The sequence below is a fragment of the Mus musculus genome, chromosome 1, assembly GCF_000001635.26.
Source record: "Mus musculus strain C57BL/6J chromosome 1, GRCm38.p6 C57BL/6J".
Classification (NCBI taxonomy): domain Eukaryota; kingdom Metazoa; phylum Chordata; class Mammalia; order Rodentia; family Muridae; genus Mus; species Mus musculus.
The window spans coordinates 110129675-110145703 of NC_000067.6; the positions used below are offsets into that span (position 1 = coordinate 110129675).

The 16029-nt window shown below is 34.4% G+C and overlaps 1 protein-coding gene across 16 annotated transcripts in view; it reads left to right on the top strand.

The window, feature by feature from the left end:
* Cdh7 (cadherin 7, type 2) overlaps window positions 1-15598 on the top strand; it is a 163036-nt gene extending 147438 nt beyond the window's left edge. For 13 of the 16 annotated variants that reach the window (XM_017320693.2, XM_006529608.3, XM_006529600.3 and 10 more), the window contains one exon: window positions 8188-15598. In XM_017320693.2, the coding sequence (XP_017176182.1) occupies window positions 8188-8681 (494 nt within the window). In that variant the 3' untranslated portion in view covers window positions 8682-15598. The remainder of the gene's footprint in view (window positions 1-8187) is intronic. The other 3 variants (NM_001316743.1, NM_001316744.1, NM_172853.3) reach the window with 1 other exon arrangement.
* The last annotated feature ends 431 nt before the right edge of the window (window positions 15599-16029 follow it).

Genomic DNA, 16029 nt, shown 5'->3' on the forward strand with positions numbered 1-16029 from the left:
CTGGGGTACTGGTTAGTTCATATTGTTGTTCCACCTATAGGGTTGCAGATCCCTTTAGCTCCTTGGGTACTTTCTCTAGCTCCTCCATTGGGGGCCGTGTGACCCATCCAATAGCTGACTGTGATCATCCACTTCTGTGTTTGCTAGGCCCCGGCATAGTCTCACAAGAGAGAGCTATATCTGGGTCCTTTCAGCAAAATCTTGCTAGTGTATGCAATGGTGTCAGCATTTGGAAGCTGATTATGGGATGGATCCCTGCATATGGCAATCACTAGATGGTCTATCCTTTCGTCACAGCTCCAAATTTCGTCTCTGTAACTCCTTCCATGGGTGTTTTGTTCCCATTTCTAAGAAAGGGTAAAGTGTCCACACTTTGGTCTTTGTTCTTCTTGAATTTTATGCGTTTGGCAAGTTGTATCTTATATTTTGGGTATCCTAAGTTCTTCTATGATTTTGTTGAAGATGTGTTTTGGGTGTTTGGGCTAGGTATCTTTTCTTTGTTCTATTCCTTTTCTTAGATTTAGTTTTTTCATGGTGTACTGCATTTTCTGGATGTTTTGTGTCATGATCTTTTACGTTTTGCATTTTCTTTGACCGATATATTGATTTATTTTCTCCAATATCTTCTACACCTGAGACTCTCATCCGTTTCCTGTACTCTGTTGGTGATGCTTATATATCTAGTTTCTGTTCTCTTTGCAGGTTTTTCTTTTTGCTTCGATTTCCATTTTTAGGTCTTGGGCAGTTTTATTCATTCCCTTTACCGGATTGATTGTATTTTTCTGTAATTTTATTTACTTTCTCTTTTAATACTCTATTTGAATGTATTTTCCTGTATTTCATTAAGGGATTTATTAATTTCCTCTTTAAATTCCTCTAGCCTCCTTATAAGATTGGATTTATATTATCTTCTTGTGCTTCATTTCATTAGGATATCCAGGGTTAGCTTAGCAGACTATCTGGTCTCTGACCATGCCATATTACCCTAGTGCTTGTTGGCTGTACTCTTTCCTGGTGCTTTAGTCATCTGATTTACCCTGGTATTGGTTAGATAATCCTGATCATTGGAGGGAGTGCAGGGACCAGACAATTGTCATGCTACCTGTCTCTGTTGGCTATGCCTCAGTGGGGCACACTGACTAGTGGTTGGGGGAACAATGTTTGAAGCTGGTGGTTCTTAAGATTTATGCAGGTACCCATGGGGAAGAATAGTGAGCCCAGATCTAGACAATGGATTTCTTGGGCTAAATTTAACTTTTATATGTGTTCAAATAGCTAGAGTTTTTTTTTCTTTTTCTTTTTTTTTATCATTCATTGAAGTTTAAACTGAACAACCTCCTAAAACAATTAGTAATTTTTCTTAGCTGCAAGTAAGGCTAGAAGACTCCATATTTATATTATAGCTGAGGCTGTTCCAAACATAGCTGCTATAAAGGTTCATAAAGTTCGATCTGTTTTCATATAGAATATATACACTGAAAAAATAGAGTTTGTAAAACATCCTTACTGTGATTGAGTCTGTTCAGATACACTTGTGCTATGGAGCAGTGGCTCTGTGTGTAAATGCTATCCATTGAGGATACACAAATATGATGTGTACAGGATAATGCCTCATAACAAGCAGATGTCCATTTGTTACTGTGTTTGTTAACAACCCTTTATCTCTTAGTGTTATAAACTCTACTTAAAACAGATTAAAGTCTCATTCTTGTCAAAAAAAAAAAAAAGAAAGAAAAGAAAAAGAAAGGAAGGAAACTTGAATGACAACAGGGTTAATAAAATGCATTTTCAACCTGGTATAAAAACTTATTTTGGAAAATATATGAGTATGACTCATAAAATATGATATCAATTGTATAATAGACTAATAAATTTGAAATGTTTTTTTTTTCCTATTCAGGCATTGACTTCACTTTAAAGAGCATGCTACTGTTGTAAAGCACTTGCCTTCTTTACTGTCACATACTTAATCTCTAAAAGTAGAAATTCTTATAGTCAATAGCTCTAAACTTGACTTTTCTGCCTATTATCTCCTGACTCCTCTGTCTGCAGCCTCTTCCTTCTCTCATAGTAACTTCTCCAATAGGAACAACATCTTTGATTTTCTTTGTTGAAATCTCATTAGGCTTTTTTGTTATCATTGTTGTTGCTATTATTCTGAAGAGATGGTAAAAAAAATCCCAGAACCAGTTTTTCAAATTTCTTATAGGAACTCTGGATCTTCCTGTCATGCCCTTAGCTTTTCCCTTATTTCCCCAAATTTATATCATCTTTTATTATTAGTCTTGCACATGCATGCCTATATTTGAACACAAATTAAACCTACTGAGTCCCATGAGAATTACTTATATGTGCATGAGCCCAGGACAGACCTCTTGGGGTTAGACAACCTATGTGGGACTGCCTCCATGAGACAATGATTCTCCCTCTTACAGGAGCCACTGACTATCTGTAGTCTTTCATTTAAGGTGGAACCATGTAGAACGTCCTTTGTCATAACAACAAGAATGATCAGTATGCTTAGCCATATGGTTGATAGTTTGGCAATGCATTTTCTCTGTTTTTTTTTTCTAAGTAACACACTCTGTCAACAGGTGTCCTAGGTCTTTGGGTCTTCCCATCTTTCCATTCCTTTATACATGATTTCCCTGAACCTTAGATTTAGGGATTGTGCTGTAGATGTATCATTTGGGATATGACTCTCCACAGTCAACTTGATCTCTGCATTTTTTACCACTTAAAAATATGGTGAGAATAATATAACCCAAATGATAACATAGTTAGCTTGTATATTCAGGTTTCTATAACTTTCAAAAAAAATTAAGCCAATGCAGTGAAATTTCTTGAAACTCATTTTGGTTTTGGCATATAATTGATGACAATTCACCATGTTTTGGGATATAAGGATGATTCAGTCATCAAAAGCACTGGCTACTCTTTCCAGAGGATCTGGGCTTGATTTCCAGTACCTATATGCAAGGCATTTGACAATAATCTGTAACTCCAATTCTCGGGGATCTAATGTCCTCTACTAGTCCTCACGGGCAACCATCACATACATGGAAAACAGGCATGTATGTGAAAAAAATCTGTATGGTTGGGTAGGGGAGCAGGGCAAGGGGAGGGTATAGGGGACTTTTATAGCATTTGAAATGTAAATGAAGAAAATATCTAATAAAATTTTTTTAAAAATCTATAGACTCAAAATATTTTTATTTTAATAAAAGGCATTTTACATTTTTGTTTTGTTTTAAATACTTTTCAAATCCACAAATTCAGTAACAGCCATTTCTTTAAATTATCTTCTTTTAATTTTATGAGATATTTTATTTATTGACATTTCAAATATTATCCCATTTCCAGCTTTCCCATCCGGAAACCCCCTTATCCCATCCTAACTCCCTCTGCTTCTATAAGGGTGTTCACCTCTCTCACCCACTCACTCATGTCTTCCCACCCTGGCATTCCCCTACACTGTGGCATCAAGCCTTCCCAGGACCAAAGGTTTCTCCTCCCATTGATGTCCAACAGGGCCATTCTCCTTTTGTCTGGAGCCATGGGTCCCTCAATGTGTACTCTTTGGTTGGTGGTTTAATTCCTGGTAGCCCTTGGGGATGGGAGGACGGGTCTGGATGGTTAATATTGTTGTTCTTTCTTGCAAACTTCTTCAGGTCTGTCGGTCCTTTCTCTAACTTCTCCATTGGAGACCTACGGCTCAGTCCAATGGTTGAATGCTAACATCCTCCTCTGTATTTGTCAGGCTCTGGCAGAGCCTCTCAAGAGACAGCTATATCAGGTTCCTGTCATCAAGCACTTCTTGGCATCCACAATAATATCTGTATTTGGTGTCTATATAAGGGATGGATCGCCAGGTGGGTCAGTCTATGGCTGGCCTTTCCTTCAGTTTCAGCTCCACACGTTGTCTCCTATTTGCTCCAGTGTTTATTTTGTTTCACCATCTAAGAAATACTGAAGCACTCACACTTAGGTCTTCCTTCTTGAGCTTCATGTGGTATGTAAATTCTATCTTGGATATTCCAAGCTTTTAGGCTAATATCCACTTATCAATGAATGCATACCATGTGTGTTCTTTTGTGATTGAGTTACCACACTCAGGATGATATTTTTCTCATTTTATCTATTTGCCTAAGTATGGCATCAATTCATTGTTTTTAATAGCTGAGTACTACTCCATTGTGTAGTCAAACTTTCACTCCCTTCCAGTCTGCCCTCTGACAGTTCCTCATTCCTTTCCTCCTCCCCTCTACCCAAGGGGATGTTCCCTACCCCAGAGATCCACACGGCATCAGGCTTCCCCAATTCCTGAGGTCTCAAGTCTCTCCAGGGTTATGTGCCTCGTCTCTCACTGAGACCAGACCAGACAATCCTCTGCTGTGTATGTGTCGAGGACCTCTGACCAGCTCATGTATGCTGCCTGATGGGTGGCTCAATGTCTGAGAGATCTCAGGGATCCAGATTAGTTAAGACTGCTTTTCTTCCTATGGAGTCATCCTCTTTCTCAACTTCCTCCAGCCTTTCCTTAATTCAACCACAGGGGTCTCCAGCTTCAGTCCATTGGTTGTGTGTAAGTATCCGTTTATGTCTCAGTTAGCTGCTTGTTGGGCCTGTCAGAGGGCATCTATGCTAAGTTCCTGTCTATACGGACACTATCAGTAATAGTTTCAGGCCTTGTAGTACCCCCCGTTGAGATGGACTTCAATTTGGTCTAGTCACTGGACCTCCTTTCCCTCAGACTCTTCTCCATTACTGTCTCTGCAGCTCTCTTAGGAACAATTTTGGATTAGAGGTTTTGACTTTGAGATGGCAACCCTATCTCCCCACTTGATACCTGTCTTTCTACTAGAAGTGGACTCTACAAGTTTTCTCTCCCCACTGTTGAGCATTTCTTCTAAGGTCTCTCTCTTTGAGTCCTGAGAGTCTCTCACCTCTCAGGTCTCTGGTACATTATAGAGGGTCCCCACCCCCTCCCAGCCCCCGTGGTTGCATATTTTTATAGACTCAGCCAGCCTTCAAGGCTTTACTTTGTTTCACTTTTGTTTTTCTACTTACTGACTGCCAATTAGAGCAGCATCTTTTATCAAAGATGCTTTCCTTTTGCCTTTGTATATTTTTTGCTTCTTTGTCAAAGATCAAGTGTCCATAAATATGTGGTTTTATTTCTGGGTCTTCAGACCACCCTGTCTGTCTCTGTATGTACCAATGCCATTCAGGTTTGTTTGTTTGTTTGGTTGGTTGGTTGGTTGGTTTATCACTATTGCTCTGTAGTATAGCTTGAGGTTAGGGATGGAGATTTTATTGTAAAGAATTGTTTTTGCTATTCTGTGTTTTTTGCTTTTTCATATTAAATTGAGAATTGCTCTTTCCATATCTTTGAACTATTATATTGAAATCTTGATAGGGATTGCAATGAATCTGCAGATTGCTTTTGATAGGATAGCCATTTTTATGATCTTATTCCTACAACCCACAAGCATGAGGTATATCTCCATTTAATTAGGTCTTCAAATACTTTCTTGAGAGACTTGAAGTTTTTCATATAAATTTTTCACTTGATTGTTTAAAGTTACTCCAAGATATTTTATATTATTTGTGACTATTGTCAAGGGTGTTATTTTTGTATTTTCTTTCTCAGTCCCTTTATTATTTGTATAAAAGAAGGCTGATAATGTGTTTGAGTTAATTTTATATCGAGTCACTTTACTGAAGTTGTTTCTCAGCTGTAGAAATTCTGTGGTAGAACTTTTGGAGTTGCTTATGTATATTATCATACCATCTGCAACTCATGATTCCTCCACTTCTTCTTTGCCATTTTCTATACACCCGATCTCCTTTTGTTGTCTTATTGCTCTAGCTATAATTTTGAGTATTATATTGTATAGATAGGGTGAGACTAGGCAGCCTTGTCTTGTCTCTGTGTTCAGTGGGACTTAATTTGATATTGGCTATTGGTTTTCTGTATATTACTTTCATTATGTTTAGGTATGGTCCATGATCTCTCCAGTATTTTTGACATGAGGGAGTTTTGTATTTTGTCAATTGCTTTTTTATTATCTAGTGAGATGATCATGTGATTTTTTTCTTTCTGTTTCGTTATGTAGTGTATTGCATTAATTGATTTTCATATATTGAACCAAACTTTCATTCCTGGGATGAAGCCTACTTAATTGTGGTGAATGATGGTTTTGGTGTGCTCTTGAAATCTGTTTGCTAGAATTTTATTGACTATTTTTCTTTGATATGCATAAATGAAATAATTTTTCTGCCTCTTTCTGTCTGTCTCTGTCTCTGTCTCTCTCTCTCTCTCATTGGGTCTTTGTGTGATTTAGGTATCAGAGTAATTGTGGCTTCACAAAATGAATTATGTAATATTCTTTCTGTTTTTATTTTGTGGAATAGCTTGATGAGTGTTGGTATGAGCACTTCTTTGAAAGTCTGGTAGAACTCTACACCAAAGCTATCTGGCCCTGGTCCTGGGAATTTTTGGCGGTTAATGATTTGTTTTTCTTTAGGAGATATGGGCTTGATTAGAGAGTTTACCTGCTCTTGATTTAACTTTGGTACCTGTTATGTCTGGAAAATCATCCATTTCATCTAGAATTTCCATAATATTTTTGAGTATAGACTTTTTAAAAAATAGAATCTGATGATTTTCTTTTTAATTTTCTCAGTTTCTGTTGTTACAGCTCCCCTTTCATTTCTTATTTTCTTTATTTGGTTATCATCTCTATACCCTTTAGATAGTTTATCTATGGGTTTATCTGTCTTGTTGATTTTCTCAAAAAACTAGCTTTTGGTTTTGTTGATTCTTTGTATCCTTCTCTTTGTTTTTATTTGCTTGATTTCACCACTGACTTTGACAGTTTCCTGCTGTCTACTGCTCTTGGATGAGTTTGCTTCCTTTTGTTCCAGGGCTTTCAGGTGCACTTTTCAGTGTAGGATATCTCCAATTCCTTCATGAAGGCACTTAGAACTATGAATTGTCCTCTTAGCACTGGTTTCATTTTGTCCCATAAGTTTGGGCATGCTGTGTCATCATTTTCATTGTATTCCAGTAAGTCTTTAATTTCTTTAGGTCTTCCCTGACCAAGTTATCATTGAGTAGAGAGTTGTTCAGTTTCCATGGGTATGTTGATTTTCTGATGGTTTTGCTGTTATTGAAATCTAGCCTTAGTCTGTGGTGACCTGATAGGATGCATGGGATTATTTCTATCTTCTTGTATCCACTGAGACTTGTTTTGTGACTGATTATATGGTCAATTTTGGAGAAGGTACCAGGAGGTGGTGAGAAGTACCTATTTTGTTTTATGGTGAAGTAAAGGACAGCCATTTTATTTACTCTATTTACTTTAAATCTGGAAGCCATGACTGGTAATGTATTTTCAATCTTAGGAGTCACTTGTGAGTAGTAAAGTTTTCCCATAAGTTTGTTGGTATTAAAATGAGGATGTGTATAATCTGTACAACTGTTATCTTGTTGTTCTCTTTCCAGAGAAACTGCACATTTCAGCATTTAATAGTTATTTTTTTATAAGAGGAAAAAAATCCCAATGTTAAAATAACTTGTTTCTTAAATATATAACGTCCACTAAAAGTCTACAGAGTTTGTGTTCAGTATTGCACATTTTAAAATAGGACTCATTTTATCAAAATGCTTTTAATCTTTATATGTGGCATGATGTCCTGGGATTTATTAAACAGCTGGATTTCACAACAAGGACCAGACATTTATTTCTTCAAAGACCCTGATCAAATTCTGTAATCTATTTCCATCTTACATTGTACTTGTTAAATTATACGCAAAACATTTATAAATGGCATTTTGCCTTCCCAGCAATTAAGGAGTTCAAAGGCTCCCTTTGTTATATATTGCTTTGAAATTATATTTATTTGGAACTGCCCCTAGAATGTGTTTTATCAAATATTTTTGAGGTTAGAGCAAGACATCAATCATGAGCAGATGTAGAAAATAAATTTTTAATGTATAAATGCATCCCTTTTACACACATTTATCATTTGTAGTTTTAACAAATCTGATGTTATGAATTCCCGTGAAACAGGGAAGCCAAACTTTTTGCTTACTAGGGGGATGAAATATATGAGTCTTATCACATATTGGAGTCCTTTCTATGCAATCTGACATTTTCTTTCTGCTGTCTCACATTTCAGTGCTGATCCTCCTCATTGTCACTATGAGAAGACGAAAAAAAGAGCCTCTCATTTTTGATGAGGAGAGGGATATCAGAGAAAACATAGTCAGATATGATGATGAAGGCGGGGGAGAAGAAGACACAGAAGCCTTTGACATGGCTGCGCTGAGAAACCTCAATGCCATAAGAGACAGCAAAACTCGGAGAGATGTGACTCCTGAAATTCAGTTCTTGAGTCGACCGACTTTTAAAAACATCCCAGATAATGTCATTTTTAGGGAATTTATTTGGGAAAGACTGAAAGAAGCTGATGTGGATCCAGGGGCTCCACCATATGACTCTCTTCAGACTTATGCATTTGAAGGAAATGGCTCAGTAGCTGAATCTCTCAGTTCTTTAGATTCCATCAGCTCAAACTCTGATCAGAATTATGACTACCTTAGTGACTGGGGTCCCCGTTTTAAACGACTAGCTGAAATGTATGGAAATGGCCAAGAGAGTTTGTACTCATAGCCTTGGACCCTTACTTTGGAATGCACTGCATAGAAAGTCAGCAGGAAAAAATTCAAAAGGAAAGAAAAGTGGAAAATACTACATATAGTAAACAGAAATTCCACTTCTGGGACAAAAGGAGGTTGTAAATATGTCTCCATTTTTAATTGTTAAGGCTTCTGCCCTTGTGAAACATTCATTAGGTTATCCAAGGGATTTCTCTGACCACAGACTAAACATTTGTAGTTGTGTTTTTTGTTTGTTTGCTTGTTTTGTTTTTTCTGTTTGTGGTTTCATATAAAAGAAATGCTTAGTGGTTTGTGAATAGATAGCAACTTTCATATACCTGCAAAGGCACCTAACCTGCCTGATAAAGTAATGTCCTGTGTTGTCAGGGAGCCAAAGGCACCTGGATCTAACTTTCATGGTACCCTCTGTAAGAATAATAGTGCCTGGTACACCATTCGAAAAATCTGAGACCTTCTTGCCTATCAAAACTTGGAAGAATTTTATCTCTACTGAAGCTTTTAAGATTGCTATAAAAGGTAGAGTTCAACAGAATTTTATCACTGTTGGTGCACATAAATATTTTATTTTATTTATCAATATATACATTCTTGTAATAACTTCCCTAAGTGAAAAATGGAATAAAAACCAATAATTTAACAAAACATAAGTCACTGTTTTGCCAATAAATTATATGCAGTGTTCCAAGTAAGAAAAATGGTAAATAATTCTCCAAGTTTGAAGTAGTTTTGAAACTCTCATGTATGTAAGATTTAAACCAGTAGTTGCTGTCTATTTGTTAATTTTTATTATCTCTTCTGATTTGTACAGGAGAATATATTTTTATTTAAAACATAGTGTTGTGTTTATTTTGGAGCTCAAGTCTCCACTCAGTTCAGGTTGTTCTTACTGCCTCATGGTATTAAGCTCATACGCAGGTGCTGGCTTTTCTCATCATGAACTACAGGAAGGACATGAAGCATTGAAAATGGAGTGACAGAGCACAGCAGTAGAGCATCATTGCTACACACATCTCAAAGAAAAGCATGGCTCTAAGGACACACACACACACACACACACACACACACACACACACACACACATTGTCCTTCTGAGCCACAGAGTGTACAAAACTGTGGGAACAAAGTATTTGAATTTCAGTAAGACTTGGGGAGTATTGAGGTTTTTCTTTGACTTAGAAATAAATTTCCAAAATGAAGTGTTCTATATGCTCCAAAGACTTTCAAGGACCTGTTGCTCAGCCTTCTTTGCTCTAAACACATTGAGTGAAAGACTGAAATTTAAGTATATTTTACAAAGTATGGTGTCATACATTTCAATCCATTGTGCCGTGCCAGCATTGAATGATGTGTAAGTTCTCTAGCTGTTAAGATGTGCCAAAGTGAAGAGAGCAATTTCAAGTAATCATATTTGTTCAATGTTGAGATGAATGTCTCAGAATCCGATGACTTTTTAAAACAAAATGATATTTCTACTTATTTTTCCTAGATTAATACTAGTTGATTGTGCACATAATCAAATAAGAATGAATTTATTTGCCTTACTTTCTTGTTTCAAAATTAATTAACTGCTAAGTTCTGAGTAAACATATACATTGTGAGTACTGTGTATGAATTGTGTTCTAGAAGTCCTCCTTTGGAGAAGAAATCAGAACTGAATTTCTCTGCTAGTTAAGTGAGAAGAAGCTATATAGGATGCTGTAACTTGCAGTCTACAATTAAAAATGGGGTATGAGAAAGTGGCCTTCAGCTGCATAATATCAATAATTCAATAAACTCATTAATCTATATACAGTCCTTAAATAGAAAAAGTTATTTAGATATTGTTCTATGACTAGATAGCTGCTATATTTCTTGCTGTATTCAGAGTATTATGTATAACATTTTACAGTAGAGTAAAGTATCCTGTTTATAACTCTTAGAAAGACAAACAAATTCTTCAGATTAAAGCAAACATCATATCTTTCAAGTTTAATAAAAATCAGATTGTGGTGCAGGAATTATATAGATGCTGAATCTGCAAATTGCTAACAAAATAGTTTTTAACAAGCCCCTGATATCTAGAAGAAAATGAAATATTTACTACTACAATGATAGTGGCATAAAACTGCTTGTGTGTGTGTGTGTGTGTGTGTGTGTGTGTGTGTGTGTGTGTATACATGTATATACAAAATGATGTTGTGGTTGATTTTTGCTAAAGGAGCCTCTTGTGACACAAATTTTATCACTTTGAAATGTGAATGGAATTTACCTTTTTCTAGTGGTAACTCAAGAAAAGAATGCATTACTATAACTACTGGTTTGAAATTCTTTGCATCTATCACAATATTGGTTAACTTTTATTGTAGTTTATGAAGTTGCTAAAAATAGATGGACAAATGTCATTACTATCAGTAGAATTTATATGACAAACTCAAATTTGACAGCAATGGGGTTAATATAGTCACTATTTATTATTTTAGCTTGCTTTCATGTTCTTAAATCTAATGGTATGTCTGGCATTATAATATATTAGAGCTAAAAGTTTACATCAGTTGACTTAAGAGGTGAATTATTATACAAATTTAGGGATATTTCCAAAGTGTATTTAAATACATGTATTTATTATTTAGTGATTTAAATTTATCATTGTGCTTTAAACAGTCAGATGAATCTCAAGAACCAGTATGGACCTTATTCTTGAAATTTACTTGCATTAGTATAGTTTTCCTGAATTTGATATGAATATAATATGAAAACTTAGGCAATTTAGATAATGGCATATTGTCTGATAAAAATATTGTATTAGTTGTCTATTTATTTTTTCTCTGTTCCTTATTATTTTTGAGAACTGGTCCTATCTGTATCCCAGAGTTGCTTCATACTCATGGTAATTCTCTTTTCTCAATCTCTCTTCCACCTGAATTAAAGTTTTACATGAACACACTTGACATGCATACCCCAATCTAATTCATCACACCATAATTCAAGACTATAGATACATTTTTGAATAATATCAAACAGTGATTTTTAAAAGATGTGCTAAATTCTGTCCTTAATCACAGATGCATCATTAGAAGTATGTGTGGCATAAAGGGGCTGAACACTTCATTGTAGGAATAGATATCTTTATAACTTGTAGTACAAAAGACTAGGGCGGTAGCCCATGTGTTTAAACGTTGCTCATTTATACATCACAGCAATTCATTGTCTTCAAATTAATATTTGGAACTGTCTGATTTCTTTAAAATGTAATTCAAGTTCATTTATTACTATATATGTTGGAAAATATACAAAATATCTTTTCTGAATTATAAATTTTGGGTAATTTAAAATCATGATAAAATTATAAACCAAACCAGACAATAAACCATTATCAGCTACAAACTAAAATCAAGTACAAGTTCACACACAAACACACACACACACACACACACACACACACACACACACACACACACACACACACACACACACACAAATTGACCAGTGGAGGCAATGAATAGATCAGTGTACCAGTAATCAATGTACTCAATGGAACAGGATACCCATTTCTTTACTATAAGCAGCTACTGGGACAAATTAAAGTTTGGACTGGATGCAAGAATGGGAAATGTACACAAGCATTATTTGATGGTATGAATCTGATGGCTCACCATCCATAAACATTCTCAATTACCCTAAATCTAAGCATGTTTAATCTACACGGTCCTTGGTAATGAGAAGGCATAGACAGGTGTTCTTCACAAAATGAAAAGTGGTACAGGTACAGGCAAAATCTGTCACATGATTCATGGGCAGAAATAGAAATGCCAATGCATTATTCAAATGTTGACCTGAAAGAAACTGAAAATAAGCTGTTCAAGGAAGAAGAAAAGCAGTTTTGTTTCAACATTTTAAACTCTCTAAGCACTAGCAAGAAATATTAGTCATGTTTATAGTTTTAGCCTGTCATCTGTTGACTTACACAAGATTTTAATTGCTTCAATTTTATTAGTCACTATTTACATGTTTATTTACTGTTAATCTAATATAATTATAGTTGATTAAATCTTCATCTTAACTCTTTCAGGTCAGATATAGGTAAAGGCAAGTAGAAGACATGATAATTAACATGAATTCATCTATTTGTGTTAGTCTACATGTACAGTGATCTAAACAAACAGTCTAAAATGTTCACAATAAATAACATGCATATATCCAAAGGTATATAACATGTTGATGTGGGAATTAATACAATCTTGTGTGGTAAGTAAATATAATTGACCAAAATTGATACTCAAATCCCAGTGCCTTGTATATAATAAAGATTAAGAAAGAATTTATATCCTATATATTTTAAGTTTAGCTGGATTATTTTGCAGAGAACATAAGCAATATTTAAGTCTTGTGATTAGGAAACAGGAAGAAAATCCCCAGTATAAAACTCTAGTAGAAATAAATGTGTGTGATAGTCCTATAAATTTAAATTGCAATGCTGATTTCTATTGACTTGGTTTACCTGAAATGTATACATGTGTAATAGTGGAAGCATTGGGAGGTTTGTCTGAAGCAACTGCAAACAAAGTAGTAGACAGGCAGTTAGCTAAGGAAGTACATTATTTATCTTGTCAAAAGTAATTATATATTTTAAAAGTACAATTTATATTGGGAGAAAGAGCTTGGCTGCTAAAAGAGGAACACTTAGATGAAAAATGTATAATTGTCATGTCTTGCTGTATAGACGTGATCTCATTTTTAACATAGGATCTGGAAAATGAATTAATTTTTGTGAAATGCTATCAGCCTTCTGGAATATCTATCATCCAAGGTCAATGAACAAGACACTCAATATAAGCATACAAGTCTAAGACACAGACAAAAGGCTGATTCTTTATACTTTTATATCTTGATTATTAAAACAGAGTCATGAGCCGTATTTATTTTAAAAGCTCATGAGACTAAACATAACAGGGATAAATTTCCTAAATAGAACCCCATTTTGTTCTGGGGCTCAGACTCTAAGATCATCAATTGATAAATAGGACTTCATGAAACCAAAAAGCTTCTGTATGGCAAAAGATACTGTCGATCGGACAAATCAGCAAGCCACAAATTGGGAAAAAATCCTCATCAACTCCACATCTGATAGAGAGATAATATCCAAAATATATAAAGAACTCAAGGAGCTATCCTTGAAAAAAAACAAATAAAAACAAATAACCTAATTTTTAAAATGGGTACAAACTAAACAGAGCATTGTCAACTGAGGAATCCCAAATAGCCAAGAAGCACTTAAAGAAATGTTCAAAGTCCTTTAGTCTTCAGGGAAATGCAAATCAATAAGACCCTGAGAGTTTATTACATTTAATTTTATACACTGAATTCAGAAACTTTCTGAATGCTAAAGCAGGTCATTGGCATAATTAATAGAAGTAGACTCAAAATTCACTAGAATGTTTTTCAAGCATCTGATCACAATAATTTACAAAAATTAAACTATCATTTTTTACAAGTGATAACCAGTCAGGAACAATTTTTCTTCACTCCTGACTAGGTAGATTGAGGCTTTTCAATGTTTCCAAGTATCACTACAGAACAAAAGCATGGCAAAATATAAAGGAAACAATAATACTGACAAGTCAGTTTGCCTGTATGTATCCACAGCAGCAGAAAAAAAAATTCTTAAAATTTCAGTAATTTTGTCATACATATACACACAAAACAGACTCAAAACATATACACATACACACACATTACACCATATAAACACACAAACACTCATATATACACATGTATGAACACATATAGACTCAAATGCCTTCAAATTTGCTTATACATATATACATATATATATATACAATTTAAAAATTTATGAAGCACATATATGACTTAAAATTTTGAGTTTATAAAGACACATTGTTATATATATGGAGAATACACACATTCAAGAAGTTTGGGATAATAGGTACTTTTAAAAGTATTTTTTGATATTTATTTCAATTTTTAAATAAATTATATGCACCAGATCCAATATCTAGAATGTTATGTGAAGACATTTGAAATTGACCCCACATTTTGAAGCTCTTCACTGCTTCGGAATTCTGAAAAACAGAATTCTGAAAATGTAGAGAAATGAGCTCTTCATCTAGATAGTATATTATAGCATATCTTTCATTAATATTATTACTGCATATTAATATGATATTAGTGTAATTATATTTAAAGTAATTGAAAGTACTTGAGAGTCAGCTTATCTAAAAATGATGTAGTACAGAAATTCTTAATGCACTGATTATAGACTTAATTCTGAACATCCAGTTATATTTGTCCTTGAAAGTGAGACTATAATACAAATCTAGAATTTGAATATGTGGTAGAGCCTCAAAGGATCCTTTGTGATCAGGTAAATACTACCTTGCAGTGAAATAAATATGGGGCATTTCAAGTGTAGATGCAGGCACTAATTTATAGTTACCACATCAAAGTGGTATAAAATGTGCTTAAAGTGTACAGTGAATACTTGAGTCATGAGTAAAATAGTATGTGGAGTGGTGTAGGAACTGAGATTGTTCAAAGCTTAGTTTTTGTTTTTCTTTCCATGTGTTATTTGTTGCATTAAAAACAACAGAAAATATATACAGGTATGGTGGTATACACTTATGACCATAATAATGTGGATACTGTGATGGGATGATTGAAATTTTGAATCCTTCCTGGACTATAGAAAAACCATGACTCAAAAAAGGGAAAAATAAGCAGAAAAAATAGACAGAAAAAAAAATACTGTAGAAATAAATATTTCCGCAATTCCTAATAACAACTTCCTACCGTATACTACAATTTACTCTGTCTCACTTGTTATAATGGGTATTATTGTTACTTAATTCTGATGTTTCTTCGTAAGCAACTGATTTTGTATGAAATTATAATAAATTTTTTATGTACATGCAATTTTAAGTTCCAGAAAAATCATCATGACTTTGTGAAATCATTTTCTTACACACAGAATAGCCAGAGTCATAAACTATTTCTGCAGGACAGGCATCCCTCTTTGAATAAAGAAAACTGCAAACTCGAGATTCATAGTAATTTATCTAGAAAACACAGGAAGCAGAGATAGAAAAGAAGTCATCATCATTTATCCATCAACTTTTCTATCATCATTAAATTTAAAAAAAATGGTATTCTGTTTAGGTAGATAAAAAAGGACTTGAAATTTATTTTTAAATTATACCTTGTAATTTAACTAAGCTTCCATTATTTCCAAGTCTATTTGATTTTTTTTCTTCTAAAACATCTTAATAATAAAAATGATGATAAATTTAATTTCAAAATAATGAGGAAGTAGAGTTAAGTTATTGCAAAAAACTATCACATTATTG